The sequence below is a fragment of the Pipistrellus hanaki genome, assembly GCF_964339955.1.
Source record: "Pipistrellus hanaki genome assembly, chromosome: 2".
NCBI lineage: Eukaryota > Metazoa > Chordata > Mammalia > Chiroptera > Vespertilionidae > Pipistrellus > Pipistrellus hanaki.
In genome coordinates, this window is record NC_140504.1 from 195,512,604 (window position 1) to 195,529,675 (window position 17,072).

The 17,072-nt window shown below is 50.8% G+C and overlaps 2 protein-coding genes across 3 annotated transcripts in view; one reads left to right on the forward strand and one right to left on the reverse strand.

Annotated features, from left to right (window-relative positions):
• PEX14 (peroxisomal biogenesis factor 14) overlaps positions 1-776 on the reverse strand; it is a 126,020-nt gene extending 125,244 nt beyond the window's left edge. For both annotated transcript variants that reach the window (XM_084875367.1, XM_084875366.1), the window contains exon 1: positions 700-776. In XM_084875367.1, coding sequence (XP_084731493.1) covers positions 700-735 — 36 coding nt within the window. In that variant the 5' untranslated portion in view covers positions 736-776. The remainder of the gene's footprint in view (positions 1-699) is intronic.
• A 2,331-nt stretch (positions 777-3,107) lies between these two features.
• Positions 3,108-13,680, forward strand: DFFA (DNA fragmentation factor subunit alpha). Its single transcript, XM_084873344.1, has 6 exons — positions 3,108-3,324; positions 5,475-5,636; positions 7,354-7,496; positions 11,244-11,433; positions 11,632-11,783; positions 12,407-13,680. The coding sequence occupies exons 1-6, from the start codon at positions 3,189-3,191 to the stop codon at positions 12,617-12,619; spliced, it is 996 nt and encodes a 331-aa protein (XP_084729470.1). The 5' UTR covers positions 3,108-3,188; the 3' UTR covers positions 12,620-13,680.
• Positions 13,681-17,072: the final 3,392 nt, after the last annotated feature.

Below are 17,072 nucleotides of genomic sequence, written 5' to 3' on the forward strand. Positions count from 1 at the left end.
CCCAGCCACTGCCCCCGGGACTGCCGACCCCGGCGGAGGCCGCAGCGCCCCGCCTCCGACAGCGACCCCGGCGTGGGCGCTGGCCCTCGGGGTCCCCTCCCGGGGGCCGTGTGGCCGGACCCGTGGCCGAACAGCCAGCCGGAGCTCTGGGTGGAGAAACCAAAACTCCGGGAAGCGCGGCGGCGTCTGTTGTTGACATGACGTCGCCCCCTTCCCACCAACGCACCGACCGGGTCCGACCCCCCAACGTGGCGAGCGGAGCGCAAAGGCGGCAACGACGAGGCGGCCGGCCGCGGGCCGCCCGGAGGCGGGGGCGGGGGGCGGGCCCTGAGGACGGCGGGCGGCTCCCGGGGACCAGCCGGGACCCCGCGCCTCTCCCTCCTCCGGCAGGAGTCCCGCCGCCCGAGGCCGGGCCGCCCGGGGGCCGCCACCGGCCCGCCCAGCGCAGGCGAGACCCCGGGGCCGGCAGGCGGGGTGGCACCTGCGGGCCCCCGAGCCCGGCTCGGGCCGGTGGTCACAGAGGGGTCACGGGGGAGGGGCCGGCGGCGAGGACCGGGGAGGGCGGGGAGGAGGAGGCCAGCGAGGTCTGGGCCCCGGTTTCCGAAGCGCGGAGTCCCCGCCCGACTCCCAGCCGCACCCCGAGCGCCCCCCTCCAGCGGGGGCCCCGCCACCACGGCCGGGCAGCCCCACTCCCCTCACCTGGCTCGGCTGCTCTGCCTGCTCCGAGGACGCCATCTTGCTAAGGCCTGACTAATCGATCGCCGCGGGGCGAGGCTTCTCCCAGGCGCCCTCGCTCTCGCTCTCCCTCCCAGACCAAAGCAGCCGAACCGAGCTTATCGATGGTGGCCACCCGGGGAGGAGGGGGAACTCCCACGTCGAATCACCTCGCACAATTTTCGTCAGGTTTCTGCTTTCCAGAAAGATCCGACGTCTGTCCTTTTTTTTTTTTTAAGATTTTTTTTAAAATATATTTTATTGATTTATTACAGAGAGGAAGGGAGAGGGACAGAGAGCTAGAAACATCTATGAGAGAGGAACATCGATCAGCTGCCTCCTGCACACCCCCTACTGGGGATGTGCCTGCAACCAACGTGCCCCTGACCGGAATCGAACCTGGGACCTTCCAGTCCGCAGACCGACGCTCCATCCACTGACCCAAACCGGTTTCGGCCTACGTCTGTCCTTTTTGCATTCACGTATACATATTCATATATCTGCATATATATATAGGTGTATGTAAGTATTATTCTTATTGAACTAAACCTCTGCCCATCCCCACAAGGGCATTGGGCTCATGTAGGGTCTTGCTAAGTATTTAATAAATGAATGAATGAGAAGAAACTTGGAAATTAATGGGTCAGTTCAGTGCCATTTGTTGAGTGCCTGCTTTTGCCAGGCACTTTGGTAGGCAGTAGAAATAAAAAGATCCAAGACTCAACCCCTACTCCCAAGTACAGGCCAAGCACACACGCGCGCGCGCGCACACACACACACACACACACACACACACATTACAGCATCTTGGAGGTGCAAGTCTGATGACATTGTGCAGATCTATTAGGACATCTATTAGGCTTCTTGGAGAGGAGAGTGTAAATGTAAAATTTACCCGAAATGGTGGCAGACATTGGAATTATCAGTTCATGTAGCTGTGCTTTGTGTATCATGACATACTCCAATACGTTGCCTCGTCATCCTGTACACTAAAAGGATGAGATTTTGATTTGGTCAGGGCACATTCCTGGTTTTCAGGTTTGATCCCTGGTCCAGGTGCCTATGGGAGGCAACCAATAGATATGAGCCTCTCTCTCTCTCTCCCCCTCTCTCCTCTCTTCTCTCTTCTCTTTTCCTCTCTCTGAAAAAATCAATGAAAACATCCTCAGGTGAGAGTTTTTTTTTTTAAGTGTAGTCTCAATCAACAGTTCCTTCTAACAAACACTTTTAAATAGCTAACCTTATTAGATAATATCTCATTTTCCTTTCATAAACAAAATATGAGACTGACCCTGAATAAATGGGCTGATAAATACTTCTTGTTTACATAAAAGGACCCCTTTGTTGTTATAGTTGTTAATCCTCACTTTTTTCTATTGATCTTTTCTAGAGAGTGGAAGGGAGGGAGAGGGGGAACGAGAGGAGGAAGGGGGAGAAAAACATCACTGTGAGAGAGACACATCATTGGTTACCTCCAGCATGCCCACTGGTGCCAGAGATTGAATGCAACCTAGGTACATGCCCTGTTTCAGGAATGGAACCCGTGACCTTTCGGTGCACAGGCCAACGTTCTAACCACTGAGAAACACCAGCCAGGGCTAAAAGGACCCCTTTTAAACAAGGAACAGTTTTTGATAAATCTTTATTATTTCAATCTTAAAGATTATGTTTTCGTGGGGGAAACACACAGACTTCCGTAAATAGCAGGATTAGAACCAGGACAAATATATTGTCAAGCAGCATCTGGACAGTCTCAGTGTTGTGGCTGGCATTTCCACTTTCCTGTCTGATTTCATTTAGACCTTAATATTTACCTGTTTACTTTTTGTTATGAGTCCAACCCAACTTGCACGGCTGAAGCAGTGAGCTGAACAGAAATATGTGATTATCTTATGCTTCTCCGTTATGTTTTTCAGCAAAACTGAAACTGCCTCATCAATTTAATTTTTTTGCCTCATCAATTTTAAAATTTTACTTCCTTCAGATCAGCCTGAAAGATGGGGCATCTTCTAGAACTCTTCAGGTTAGAAAGGGAGAACAAATTAACACAGGGCAATGACAGACTCAAAGTATTCATATTATACATGTATACATGCAAATAGGCGTGCTCTAACAATTCAAGGGAGTATGCGTGCGTATCGTCCATAATGCAAAATAAACCCCTGCTGACCTCATTTGGAACGCGCGATTGCTACTACTAAATACTATAAGGCAGGAATACACTCTTCCCAGGTCGAATTGGGAGACGTAACCGAGTGGGCTTTGCACCCAGGTACTACAGCTCCCGGCATGGCCCGGGCGCCGCACGCGATTAGCATCCATGAGAACTACATCTCCCGGCGTCCCTTTGGGCCCGTGCGTGGTTTGCTACAGAGAGAACTACAACTCCCGGCATGCCAGGGGAGTAGGTGGAGGACGCCGGTAACTAGCCTCAGCGACTTCCTGGAGTCAATCAGGCCCCGCTCCGGCCGAGGATGGAGGAGTCTTGGGGCGCCGGTGGCCCGGAACCCGGCGATAATCAGGCTCTGAAGCCGTGTCTGCTGCGCCGCAACCACAGCCGCGAGCAGTACGGCGTGGCGGCCTCCTGCCTTGAGGATCTGCGGAGCAAAGGTGGGCGGGGACCGGGAACCGGGGATCGGGGACCGGGGACCGGGGACCGGGGACCGAGGACCGGGGACCGGGGAGCGAGGCCTGGGGGACCGGGAACCGGGGACCGGGGGACCGGGGGCGAGGCCTGGGGGACCGGGGGCCGGGGGGCGAGGCCTGGGGAACAGGGGACCGGGGAGGGGGGGGCGAGGCCTGGGGGGCCGGGCTGAGGGGACCCGGGGTCGGGGAGGTTGGCGGCGGGGGCCAGGCGGGGTAGAGAGGCGACTTGGGGTTCTTGAAGCTCTCGGAGGAGCCTGGAGACCGCAGTGACTCCCGTGGAAACAGCGATTTACAAGTTTCGAAGCGTTTGCCGAAACCGGTTTGGCTCAATGGATAAAGCGTCGGCTTGGGGAGGGAAAGGTCCCGGGTTCGATTCCGGTCAAGGGCACGTACCTTGGTTGCGGGCACATCCCCAGTGGAGGGTGTGCAAGAGGCAGCTGATCGATGACTCTCTCTCATCGATGTTTCTAACTCTCTATCTCTCTCCCTTCCTCTCTGTACAAAATCAATAAAGTACAATATATTAAAAAAAAAAAAAAAGTTTCGAAGCGTTTACAAGCGCTTGAACTTACCCCTGCGAAACTCATGGTGGTGGAAAGGTGGACGGGAAGCTTTGTGCAAATTAAAACAGACCTGATTTAGGTATCGTGCCTAAAATCACTTGGATTTTGGACCAATCCCAGCCTAGTGCCTTATCCCTGGGCTCTCCAAGGTGAGCCCAGGGCGGGGCGGTGGGTTCCGCCCTGGCTCTGGCTGGCACCAGTGCGATTAGAGGGAGCTGCTCGCTACCGAAGGTTTTGGAGCCCAGACAGAAGCCGCAGGTTGTGATTGAGTTGACAGAAGCCCTGACCCCCGGCTTGATCTTGCACGAACCCACCATCTCTGTACCCTCGGCTTTCTCATTGGCAGTGGATATAATATTCCAGCCCTGCTTCCCGGCATTGTCAGGACTCTCAGAGGATATATGCAAATAATGTGCAAGCCTTATTAGTCCGTAGGAATAAATAGTTTAAAGAAATTCTAGCAGCTAAACGTCTGAGTGGTCCCCAGGCATGTAGTCCCCGTGTGTGCCCGGGTTCAGTGCTTCCTCACCCCCACCCCACCCGGCGGTCATCCAGCCCCAGAGAAGGCAGGCCGAAGTCTTTCCGAGCCCCAGGAGCAGCCACGGTCGTATACATGCTTTAGTGGCGTGGCTTTTGCCATATGTGTTCACATGTATGTATTTATTTTTGGCGTTAGGGTAAAGTTCGGGGCCTTTCACTGCCTGGTGGCAGTTGGCACAGAGGCCCGGTAAGACCTGTGTTCTCTGGAGCGTCCCCTCCACTGGGGAGGGAGACAGCATTGCCTTGAGGATATTTATAGCTACTTCTTGTCTTACTCTAGTTCATTAGCATCTTAGGCTACTGATACAAGTTTCTGCTTCTTTATACTCTTCCACAGGTTATAAAGGCTGCAAAGGAAGATTCTACAGAGAACAAAAAGCATAACTTTTACTTTTTTGCATTTGACACGCTAGAATTTAAGATGATCACTGAGTAAATGAATGAAAGACTGCTTGTTTACAAGGAGTTGAGCCAGGTTCTGCCGGTGTAAATGCCAGTTCTGACATTTAATGTGTGATCTTGGACAAGTTACTTAACTTCTCTGAGCCTTGGGTTTTTGTTTTTTAAATATATTTTATTGATTTTTTACAGAGAGGAAGGGAGAGAGATAGAACATTAGAAACATCCATCAGCTGCCTCCTGCACACACCCCACTTGGGATGTGCCTGTAACCAAGGTACATGCCCTTGACTGGAATCGAACCCGGGACCCTTGAGTCCGCAGACTGACACTCTATCCACTGAGCCAAACCGGTTAGGGCTCCGAGCCTTGGGTTTGATGTCTGTAGAATGGCAGTGACAATAGTATCTACCTTCTAGGATTGTTATGAGATTCCAAGCACTTAGAACAGTCCCCGGCACGTGAAATGCTATATCCGTGCTACTAAAGTTGTAGTTACCGTAATTATCATTACCTACCAGGAATGCTGCTAGGCCCTAGGGGCATACAAATGGAGAATGAAAGGATACATGTCATTTCCTTATGTTAATCGCCAAAGGTTTCCTTTCTCAGCCTACGACGTCCTGGCCATTGATAAGGCCCTGGCGCCCATCACCTTGGTCCTGGCAGAGGACGGCACCATTGTGGATGATGGCGACTACTTCCTGTGTCTGCCTTCCAATACGAAGTTTGTGGCCTTGGCTGGTGATGAGAAGTGGGCGTACAACAACTCAGGTGAGAAATGCTGGCCGTGTGCAGGTGATCTGTGCAGCTCAGTTCCCATCCTGATTCATGTTCGTGCCCAGGCTCCTGGTTACTGCTTGTCTGACGGTCTAGGAATGCCGCATATGGTGCTGAGTCTGGGGGTGAAGATGGGCCCCATTCTCAAGTGACTCACAGACCAACAGCCACTGAAATGCAGTGTGGCAGAGCGACCGGTGCCACAGGAAGTCAGGCCACCCCATCTGAATCCAGGCTCTGCCCTTCGCTAGCCGTGTGACCTTGGCCAAATTACCTAACTCCCCCGCACCTAATTGAGGTGATAATTATGGTGCCTGTCTCCTAGGATCGTTGTAAGGAGAATAGGACACAGGACATGTCAAACCAGAGTTTCTCAATACTACTACTGACCTTTGGGCTGGAGAATTCTTTGTTGTGGGGCTGTCCTGTGCATTGTAGAAAGTCTGCCCTCTATATGCCAGCAGCACCTCCTCACCCCGGTCATGACCGTCAAAAATGTCTCCTGGGGAGCAAAATCACTACCAGTTGAGACCCTCTGACAGAAACCTGTTAGATCTTTTTTTTTTACAGAGAGAAAAAGAGAGGGATAGAGAGTTAGAAACATCGATGAGCGAAAAAACATCGATCAGCTGCCTCCTGCGGGGGGGATGTGCCCGCAACCAAGGTACATGCCCTTGACCGGAATCCAACCTGGGACCTTTCAGTCCGCAGGCTGACGCTCTACCACTGAGCCAAACCGGTTTCAGCAAGCTGTTAGATCTTACCTGTCACACAGGAAGGGCTCCGTAAACGTTACCTGTGGTGACACAAAGGGAACTGACATGGATGAGCAAGGATCAAAGAGCTGGAGAAGCGCCTTAAGGAAAGTCCTCATGCAACTGAACAGAGGAACTAACCTCCCGCAATGGCTCTACCAGCCAACTTTGTCCCCCAGGGACAGCAGTAGCCGCAGCCGCTCCGATCAGGGCAAGACCAGTCCACAAGCACAGGGAGAATGAATGTCTCGTGTACTCAGAGACACAAAACGAACCTAACGGGAAGTGTGGTAGGATCCTGAGTGTGCGTGAGCACATCTGGGAATATAAGTAGCTGCTTTCCATAAAAAAATAAAGGGCAGTTACAGGCAGAAATAAAGTGAAGCCTGGCCCGTATGGCTCTGTGGTTGAGCATCTACCCTTGACCAAGAGGTCACCAGTTCAATTCCCAGCCAGAGCTCATGCCTGGGTTTCAGGCTTGATCCTCAGTAGGGGGCATTCAGGAGGCAGTCAATCAATGATTTTCTCTCATCACTGATGTTTCTCTCTCTCACCCTCTCCCTTCCTCTCTGACATCAATTTAAAAAAATTTTAAATATGGAAGAAAAGGGAAAATTAGTTGGAGATTGGCTTTCCCATAACCTTGAGGGAAGGTGCTTTCTTCTCCATTGAAATTATTCTAAACTAGAGATCCACTGCACAAAACTCGTACAAGGGGCTTGGCCCCACCCCCACCCCATCCCCATCCCACCACCACTGCTACCTCTGCCTCGGCCCTCACAGCTTCCGCTTCGTCCAGAAGGTCTTCAGGTCTAATTAGCATATTACAATGTTATTACTGCAGATGGTCAGTCAGAAGGACGTACAGACATGCTGGAGGGCTGTGTGTGTTGGGGGGTTGGGTGTGAAACATCACTCTGTCATCTGACTGACTGGCCTTTCCCCCCACATGGCAGACGGAGGTACCGCTTGGATTTCCCAGGAGTCCGTGGACGCAGATGAGACGGACAGCGGGGCAGAGCCGAAGTGGAAGAATGTGGCTAGGCGGCTGAAAGAAGACCTGTCCAGCATCATCCTCCTGTCAGAGGAGGACCTCCAGGTAAGCCTCCTCCAAGCTCACTGCCATGCGTCTGGCCTCTGCTGCCCACAGCAGTCTCTTAGTTTCCATGGGTCTTGCCATAATACTTTTATTATTTATTAATGAGAGAGAAAGGGAGAGGGGAAGAGATTCAGAAACATCGATTAGAAACTTCATTGATCAGCTGCCTCCTGCACGCCCCCTACTGGGGATTGAGCTGCATCCCAGGCATGTGCCCTGACCGGGAATCGAACTGGTGACCTTGGTTCATGGGTCGATGCTCAGCCATTGAGTTACACCAGCTGGGCTTATTTATTTATTTAATATATATATATATATATATATATATATATATATATATATATATTATTTTTTAAAACATTTATTTATTTATTTATTAAATATATTTTATTGATTTTACACAGAGAGGAATTGAGAGGGATAGAGTTAGAAACGTCGATGAGAGAGAAACATCGACCACTGCCTCATGTACACCCTCCCACTGGGTTTGTGCCCGCAACCGAGGTACGTGCCCTTGACCAGAATCGAACCCGAGACCTTTCAGTCTGCAGGCCGAGGCTCTATCCACTGAGCCAAACCGGTTTCGGCTATTTAAATATATTTTTATAGATTTCAGAGAGGAAGGGAGAGGGAGAGAGAGATAGAAACATCAATGATGAGAAAGAATTATTGATAGGCTGCCTCCTGCATGCCCTGTATTTGGAGATCAAGCCCGAAACTCAGGCATGTGCCCTTGACTGGAATCAAACCTGAGATTATTCAGTCTGCAGGCCGATACTCTATCCACTGAGCCAAACCAGCTAGGGCTGGGCTTATTTATTAATTTTTAAATATTTCTTAAATGACAACCAAGATTCTTCATTTTCTAACTTGCTCACCTGGAATAGGAATTTTTCAACCTCACCCCGCATCAGAATCGCCTGTGGAACTTTTTAAAAATACCGATGCTCAGGCCCCACCCAGACCTATTAGGCCCACTCTGGGGGTCTAGGACAGGGGTCTTCAAACTACAGCCCTCGGGCCACATGCAGCCCCCAGGGGAGTCTGATCCTGCCCGCCAGGTTTTTTGAGCAGTGAGCGCAGCCAAGGTGTTACAGTAGGGATTAGTAGTTCATATAGTCCGGCCCTCCAGCTCTCTGAGGGACTGTGATCTGGCCCCCACTTTAAAAAGTTTGAAGACCCCTGGTCTAGGATGTTCTGCTACAGAATGTGGAGGTGCAGAAGCTCGGTTAAAACCCCAACTCCGTCACTGACTTTGAGCCAGTAACTTAGCTTCTCTGCCGGCATTACCTCCAGGAAAGTTGAGATAAAATTGTGTGTGTTAATTCAGAAAACTGTTTATTGAGCCCCTGCCCTGGGTCTGGCATGCCTCTGTATACTGGCGTCCAGTAGTGAGCAAGGCAGCCACGGTCGCTGTTCTAACAGAACTTGAATTCTGGGGAAGGGAGGCAGACAAAACAAGAAATGAATGGTACGGGGCGACGTGCTGAGAATGAGGGGGTGACTCTAGATTGGGAGGTCAAGGAAGGCTCCCTTCAAGGAGGTGACCTTTGGTTAATTTGTAAACATATATATTTATTTTGAATAAATAATACATTCACATGTTTAAAAACCCAAGAGGTATAGATGGATATCCAGGGGGCTAAAAAGGGACAAGAGCCCGTGTCCTCCCGCTGATGAATAAGTAATTACGTGACATTCCCATCTGATGGAGCGTTCTTCAGCCATGAGAAGGAGAGAGTTGTCAATACACACTGCAATGCAGATAAATCCTGGAAACTCGGCTAAGGGAAAGAAGCCAGCCATGAGAGGCCACATATTTTATGATAGCAATTACAAAGAAAGGGCCAGGATACACAAACCTGGAGCGATAGAAAGTAGGTTAGTGGTTGCCTAGGGCTGGGGTTGGTGGGGATCTTTGAGGAGAAACAGGGAATGACCCCTAACAGGTATGGGGTTCCTTTTTGGGGGGAATGAGAATGTTCTAAAATGACTGTGCTGATGATCACAGAATCCTGTGACTATTCCAAAACCCACTGAATTGTACAATAGAGGGTGAATTGTATGGTGTGCAATGATCTCTCAGTAAAACTGCTGTGGGGAGAGGGGTGTACACCGGACAGTGTGGCTCCTGCCTCTGCGACCCAGGCTTCGCTTCCTGGAGACAGCCAGCCTGTCAGCTTCCTCCGATCCCAGAGGTGTTTCACATACAGACTGTAGGGAGCGGCTGTTTCCGAGGCCTGACCCTGAGCCGCTCCCCACAACAAATAGATGCATTTTCCCCTCCTCCCCTATGTTACACTAACAGAAGCATATCTACTGTTTTTAAAGATTATTTGGAGAGTATCCAGATCAGCATATAAAAGGCACTGTGCTCTTTTTACCACTGCAGTATTGTGTGTCACGCATGTGCCGTGATTTGTTTAACGAGTCTCCCACTGTTGGACGTTCCGGGCATTATCAGACAATGCTGCCAAAAACTCACACCAGCCACATTTTGCACGTTCCCACGCACGAATGTAGAAGCATAGTTGGTAAACACTGGCAGGTTTCCAGGAACTGAGGACTAAATGACAGCTGAAGGACAGGGTGGAGCCAGCGGGGAAAGCTGGGGCCAGAGTGTTCCGGGCAGGTGGAAGGCAGGAGCAAGCTTGAGTTTGGTTTTTTTGTGGTGGGTGTTGTTTTTTAATATTTTTATTGATTTCAAAGAGGAAGGAAGAGGAAAAGATAGATGGAAAAATCAATGATGAAAAAGAACCACTGATCGCCGAAACCGGTGTGGCTCAGTAGATAGAGCGTCGGTCTGCGGACTGAAAGGTCCCAGGTTCGATTCCGGTCAAGGGCATGTACCTTGGTTGCGGGCACATCCCCAGTAGGGGGTGTGTAAGAGGCAGCTGGTCGATGTTTCTCTCTCATCGACGTTTCTAGCTCTCTATCTCTCTCCCTTCCTCCTCTCTGTAAAATATCAATAAAATATATTTAAAAAGAAAAAAGAAAAAGAACCATTGATCAGCTGCCTCCTGCACGCCCCCTACTGGGGGTCCAGCCCACAACTCGGGCATATGCCCTTGACCAGAATCGAACCTGGGACCTTTCAGTCCCCAGTCCTACGCTCTATCCACTGAGCCAAACCAGCTAGGGCTAAAATAGTCTTTTAAAGCCATGAACATGTTTAAGGTTTAAATGATTAGGAAAAGTTTTGCTTAAAACAACCCGAGATCGATTCATTATGTAAATAATCACATACCTCCTTTATATTCTGTACAATTGGGTTTCTTAATATCAGGATTTTATTTAGTTTTTAATGAGGCATTCGGGTGTCGTTTTCTGAGTTTTTTCACCAGAGGAAAACTGCAAACATTGCATGCTTCTCTCTTGAGCCCTAAGCAGCCATTAGGTAACTTTGGAAAACAGATGAAAAGAGTCTGTGAAACTGATGAATTTGAGAGAGCTAAGAGCATGCTTAGAAAGTACTTGTAGCCCCATCCGGTGTGATTCAGTTGGCATCGTCTTTTGCACCAAAGGCTTGCCAGTTCGATTCCCAGCCAGGGTGCATGCCTCGGTGGCAGGCTGGATCCCTGGAGGGAGGGCATGGAGGAGGCAGCTGATGGATGTTGCATTCTCACATCAATGTTTCTCTCTCCCTCTCCCCTCCCTCCCTCTCTCTCTAAAAAAGCAATCAACTATTCTTTTTTAAAAAGAAAGGAAGTGCTTGTAGGTTTCTTAGAGTCTTTGTTTGTCCGTTAGGTGCTCATCGACGTTCCCTGTGCAGACCTGGCTCAGGAGCTGGGCCAGAGCTGCGTCACGGTCCAGGGGCTGCAGAACACCCTCCAGCAGGTGCTGGACCAGCGGGAGGAGGCCCGCCAGTCCAAGCAGCTCCTGGAGCTCTACCTCCAGGCTCTGGAGAAGGAGGGCACCATCCTGTCCAAGCAGCCAGGTGGGATCACCGCGGGGGTTACACCGGGAACTGGGTGCCGGGGCCTTTCCTGGAGAGAGAACCAATTGTGGCAGCCCCCGCAGGGAGCCGTGGGAGCTGGCATCGTGAATGCCGTTTCCTTCCTTCCGATTCCTCTGGCTGGGGTTCGTGGCTGCGCTCACGCACAGTGCTGATCTCCATCTCACGTCTGCTTTGCAGAGTCCCACGCTGGCTTCGGTGACGAGGGGGATGCTGTGGACACGGGTCTGAGCAGGGAGTGCTCCTTCGAAACTGCCCTTTCGAGCCAGGTCCTCGCCGCGCTGAAGGAGAAGCCTGCTCCCGAGCTGAGCTTGTCCAGCCAGGACTTGGAGGTGGGCGAGAAGCTGGGAGCCTGAACCGCAGAGCACGGCTCCCCCTGGAGGTGTAGCGTAGCCCTGCAGAGGCTTGTGGGGATGTTTTTCACCTCTGCAGACAGTCTTAGCTGCCGGTTTGCCTATTATATGCCAGGGCTTTTGCAAACATCGCATGTAATCCAAATCAGAATGGCTTGCACAAAATGGACGCCCTCCCACAGGTCATCAAACATGACTTTCTGACCCAAGGTGGGCAGTGAGGTGAGGAAGCCGGATGGGGGACAGCAGGGAACTGGAAGCTGGACGAGGAGAACCATCACGGGGGCTGCTGCTCACCCTCACCTTTGTCCCTGTCCCGCTCCCTCCGCCTTGGAGCCGGAGGGGAGGAAGCGGGATTGGCTTGCACGGGGCTACATTTCCTGTGAGTGGGGGATTTTGTAGTTGCTCCAAGTACGCTTTCCAAAGAGCCTTCCTGCCGGTGTTGTGGGAAGAGAAGGCCCGGGACAGCTGACTGAGAGGAGACCTGGCATTCCCGCAGGGACATGACCAACCGAACCGCCCACCTGACCCCTAAAGCAGCCGTGGGAGCAGCAGCACAGGGGGCAGAAGGCGTGGCTCAGTGGCTCTTGTTCTTGCCGCAGCTGGTCACCAAGGAGGACCCCCAGGCCCTGGCTGTGGCTCTGCACTGGGACGTGAAGAAGACGGAAGCCGTGCAGCAGGCCTGCGAGCAGGAGCTGAGCCTGCGCCTCCAGCAGGTACAGAGCCTGCACTCCCTCAGGAGCCTTGCAGCGCGGAGGGACTTGCTGCCCGGGGACCCACAGAATTCCAAACGAGCCAGGCAGGACCCCGCATAGCTGTGCCGCACACACGCCAGAGAGCCGCGGACCTCGGTTTTGTTACCGGTAAATCCCTTCAGCCTTAACAGCGACCTGTGTCCCGCTCCGCCCCCCGCCATGGCACACCATCTCCTGGGAGAAGCTGGAAGACTGTTCCAGATCTCAGCGTCTGCCCTCCTGCCCGCTTTGATGTAGCTGCACCAGTATGCCCACCTCCTCAACACGCTCCTATGTCCTGTTTTAAGTGGCAAAGGACAGTGAAAAGAAACGGTCATACTTGGTGTTTTTTTTTAATTGTCATACTTCACACTCTTCATCCTGTTCTAAAGCTAGAAATGCAGAATTTAAACGAATAACGGTAAAGAAGGTGGCACAATAGTGTTGATGATGGCCACAAACTTGTTTCTCAAATTAATGAACTTTTTTGTTTGTCCAAAGGCACATATTAAGCCCGCAGACCTTGGGACACGGAGAGTCTCACGATTTCTAATGTCCAGTTCAGTATTGTCGAGCCGTATCTGCAACCTCAGTTTTCCAATATGTTTTATCAGCGGGGGTAAGAGGTCGTTGAGTCGATTTCCACGCGACATGGCTGAGGCTCTCTGGGTGCAAAGCAGAGACTTCTGGTTTACATACTTTACTCTTCAGGTTTTGTGCCTCTCCTTGCGGGGAAAGGTTATCAGGGATTTCATTTTTTGAAGCATACTTAGAGGAAGTAGAATGCTGTTATGAGATACAATGGCTAGTTATTATTTTAGGCTAATTATTCAGTGACAAAATACAACGAGTCCGGGGCCCGGGTGGTGCGGCCCACGCAGAACAGAGAACCCCTCCCTCTGACCTCTGAGTAGGGCTCCGCTGCTCAGCACCTTCCCTGAGGCCTCACAGCCTGCTTCTCACTTAGCCCCGTCGCCTCCTCGGTAGCACATTTGTTTTGCCTCCTTCATTGTCCTTAAATGACAGCCAGGGCTGATGGCTCGCCTACCTGTGTGCTTGCTACCGCACTGACAGCATGCCCCAAATGTGATATTTCGTAAGAAACAAGCAGCATTTCCAATAAAATGGCATGAGTCTCGGGATCCTGGTCTCTGTCTGGACGTGACTATACCGACGGCACACTGACACTGAGATGCTTGTCCTTCGACAGTGGCTCACCGTGAACTTGACAGGCAGCCAGGCCTGGGTGTGGAGTGATTGTCAGCTCTAGTACCACAAGCAGCATTGCCCTTTGTATTGGGACTTCCCCTGTCAGTGACCTGAACAAACAACATCTGTACTTTTCTTTTACAAGGCAGTTGCATGCTTGAAAGATCCAGGGAACATCAAAACTGGGGGAAATACTTTGAATTTCTATGTAAAACAGAATTCCATTTCAGGCTAGGATAATTTAGGACAGGTTTTCATCCACTGACTGCCCAGCATGGCGATCAGGTCACATGGACGTGGGACAATTCTCATTGCGTGGAATTGTCCTATAACTTGCTGGAAGACCCACATCCCACCTCCCACCCCCACCCACTCGATGCCAGTAGCAATCTTCAGTTACTGAGATAACCAAAAGCTTCCCCACACGTTTTCCAAATGCCCCCAGTGGGGCAGTAATGCCAGCTGCACCTCCCCCATCGGTGCCTCACCAAACTGCTGAGCTGAGCAAGGTGTGGCTGGGCGCCTCTCATTTCATGCGTGAGCAGAGCTGTGCTCAGAGAGGCTGACCGGCCTCATGTCACAGCCGGGGGCCGGGATTCAGAGGCAGGTCCTGTGGTTCCAATTCCCCCGCTCTTCCCACTTGCATTTTCCTTTAGGCCCACTCACTCTTCAATTCCACATCCAGGTCACTGGTTGGGCTCCTAATGTAGCAAGTTGGGAAAGGCCCAAAACGTCTGCAACATAATTGCCAAAAGGTGTCTCACTGTGGCCTGGGGAGGGTGGGGTGAGTAGCGAAAGCTGAAGATGCCATCCCCTCACCAGCTCTACCAACATCTCATTGTCATCACATACACAGAGGAGCTTTGTCTGGAATTCTGTACTTGAAACAAAGTCACCTAGCATCTCAGCTGCACAGGATGAAGGAAAAAGTACTGGGGTTTGGAGTGAGACAAGCCCATGTTGAGTCTAACCTTCTGGGACCTTAGTTGCCAAAAATGTAAGGTTGGTATAAGGCCCCAAGACTGAAGGAGTTAAAAGATGTGTGAGGCAGTGGACTAGAGCGGCTCCCTCTCATTTCCCAGCGCAGAGATGGCGGGTGGAGCAGACAGGGCTTGTCTGACCTCAGGAGGCGCCCATCTATGGTTCTATAGGGAAAGGGCCTCAGGCTGCAAACTCCGGCCATGTGTAGTGAGAGCGGTTGCCAACTCGTTGCACTGCCCTGGTCACCATTTACCTTCCCTGCACCTCTGTGCCCCCAGGCCTTCTCAATCAGAAACACGGTGGCACATCAGTCTCTCTAAAAATAGGAGGAAAGACATGGGAGCAGGGCGGAGGGGAAAGAATGTCAGCGAAAGCAGCTGGGGCTAAGAACTCATCAGCCATGTTCCGTTCTTTCCACTCCAGGCAAGTGTCGGTCCCCATTAGGCAACCGGCTTTGACAAGAGCTGTGCTAATTACCCTTACGAACCTTTAATTTCTGGGTAAAAGCAAAAGGAAAAAAAACAATGGATTTTTCATTTTCCAGAAAGGAATAAAATAGTTGTCTGAACAAAACACACACACACACACACACACACACACACACACACACACACTGTTCATACAAAAACTATTAATGTGTCTTTGCTAACCAGATTATTGAGCTGTTCAATTTTTTTCTTTTTTTGTCTTTAGGGTTTTTCAACATTTGTAGGGTTTTGCCTTATTCTGGTTGTGTCTTTTACTATGTGAGGGTTTGAGGTTTAATTCTGTATTGTTTAAAGTATTACATGTCTCCTTTCCCCCCCCCCCCCATAGACCTCTCCCCGGCTGTTCCCACCCCCACAACACATGCCCTCACCCGCCCCTACTGTCTGGTGATTGGGTTCTGCTTATATGCAAGCATACAAGTGCTTTGGGTGAACTCTACCCTCCCACCCCCAACCTGCCTTCACTCTGAGGTTGGTCTGTTCGATGTTTCTATGTCGCTGGGTCTATTTTAGTTCCATTAGTTTATGTCCTTCTATTACCTGAGGGTCTTTAAGGACCTTGAAATGATCTAGTCTGAACACCAGCCACTGCCTGAGCCCCCTACACGGCTGATGGTGGGGCTCGTCCTGTGTGGAAGACACCAAGGAGGGGCCTGGACTCACTCCCCAGGAGGCGCACTGGGTTTTCAGACTGCAGAATGTTGGGTATTTGCTTGAATTAAATTGCAATTTATGCAATTACAAGGAAGTAAGCCAACAGGTTAAGGCAGATACTGACTGGGTTTTCCCTCAATATTTTCGAATACCATGTTACAAGAACTTCAACCAAAAAAATTCTAGCTTTTTTCCAGCTTGTAATTATTTTAATAAGACAAGCATATGTATTCTTGACCACTTAACTACTTAATTATAAAGGAAAAGGGTAGATCGGGGTTTTCATTAGGGTTCTGAGAAACGAAATAGTTGGTTGCTCGGCTGTCCTTTGCCTCTTACTAGTTTAGAAACAGAAAACTTGTTTCTTTTCCTGCCTACGTGACTTCTCTCCTGGTTTGTTCAACAAGGAGTCCGTATCTCACTGCAGCAGCTACTACGGGTAACACTTCGGTGCCCCCGGCAGCAGGTGCTGTTAAGTCAAGCTGAGTGTCTCCCATGAGCTTACTGGCCTGAGCTCCCGAAAGCCTGGAAGGGTTGGTGTCAGCCCTGAAATGTGAGTAGTGGGAAGGGATTTCTGTCCAGTGCTTATGTCACAGTTCCCGCTCCGCCGTTAGGGATCTGTTCTGTGATGAATGCTGGACAGAGCGGAAGAGGACGAATGAGAAGTTGTGCAGGCGCTGCCGTCCCAACCACAGAAAGGCGGACTGTAGGAAAAGTCTACCAGAAACCTGAAGGCAGGAAATCACCCTAATTACCCATTTTACCCGTCTTTATTAATCAAGAGCATATTAATCGAGTCTAACACGCAGTGGGTGCCAGCGCACATTTTATTAATCCCCCTGAACTCAGGTAGGCCTGGGCTTGATGGATTGCCTGGCAGTCTCATTAGTTGAGCCTCATTATCCTTCAGGTATCACTTAGTTCAAAGTTAAAATCCCAATCTTAAGGACTGTGTGTGTATGACCTCGATTGAAACTGAAAAACAATGGCCATGCTTCCCTCCTGGAAAAACCTTCCCAGGCGAAGCTCTGAAGGTTAGCCGGTCTTTCGGGCACACGCCGTCACCAGTGCTGACCCAGTTCCTGTCTCCTAAAGCTGCTGTGTTTGGAAATGCGGATGCCATTAAGGCTCTTCTATCACATTATACTTCTATCGGCGAGTAATTATGAATATGAGCTCAGCTCTGCGCAAAACAGAACGGA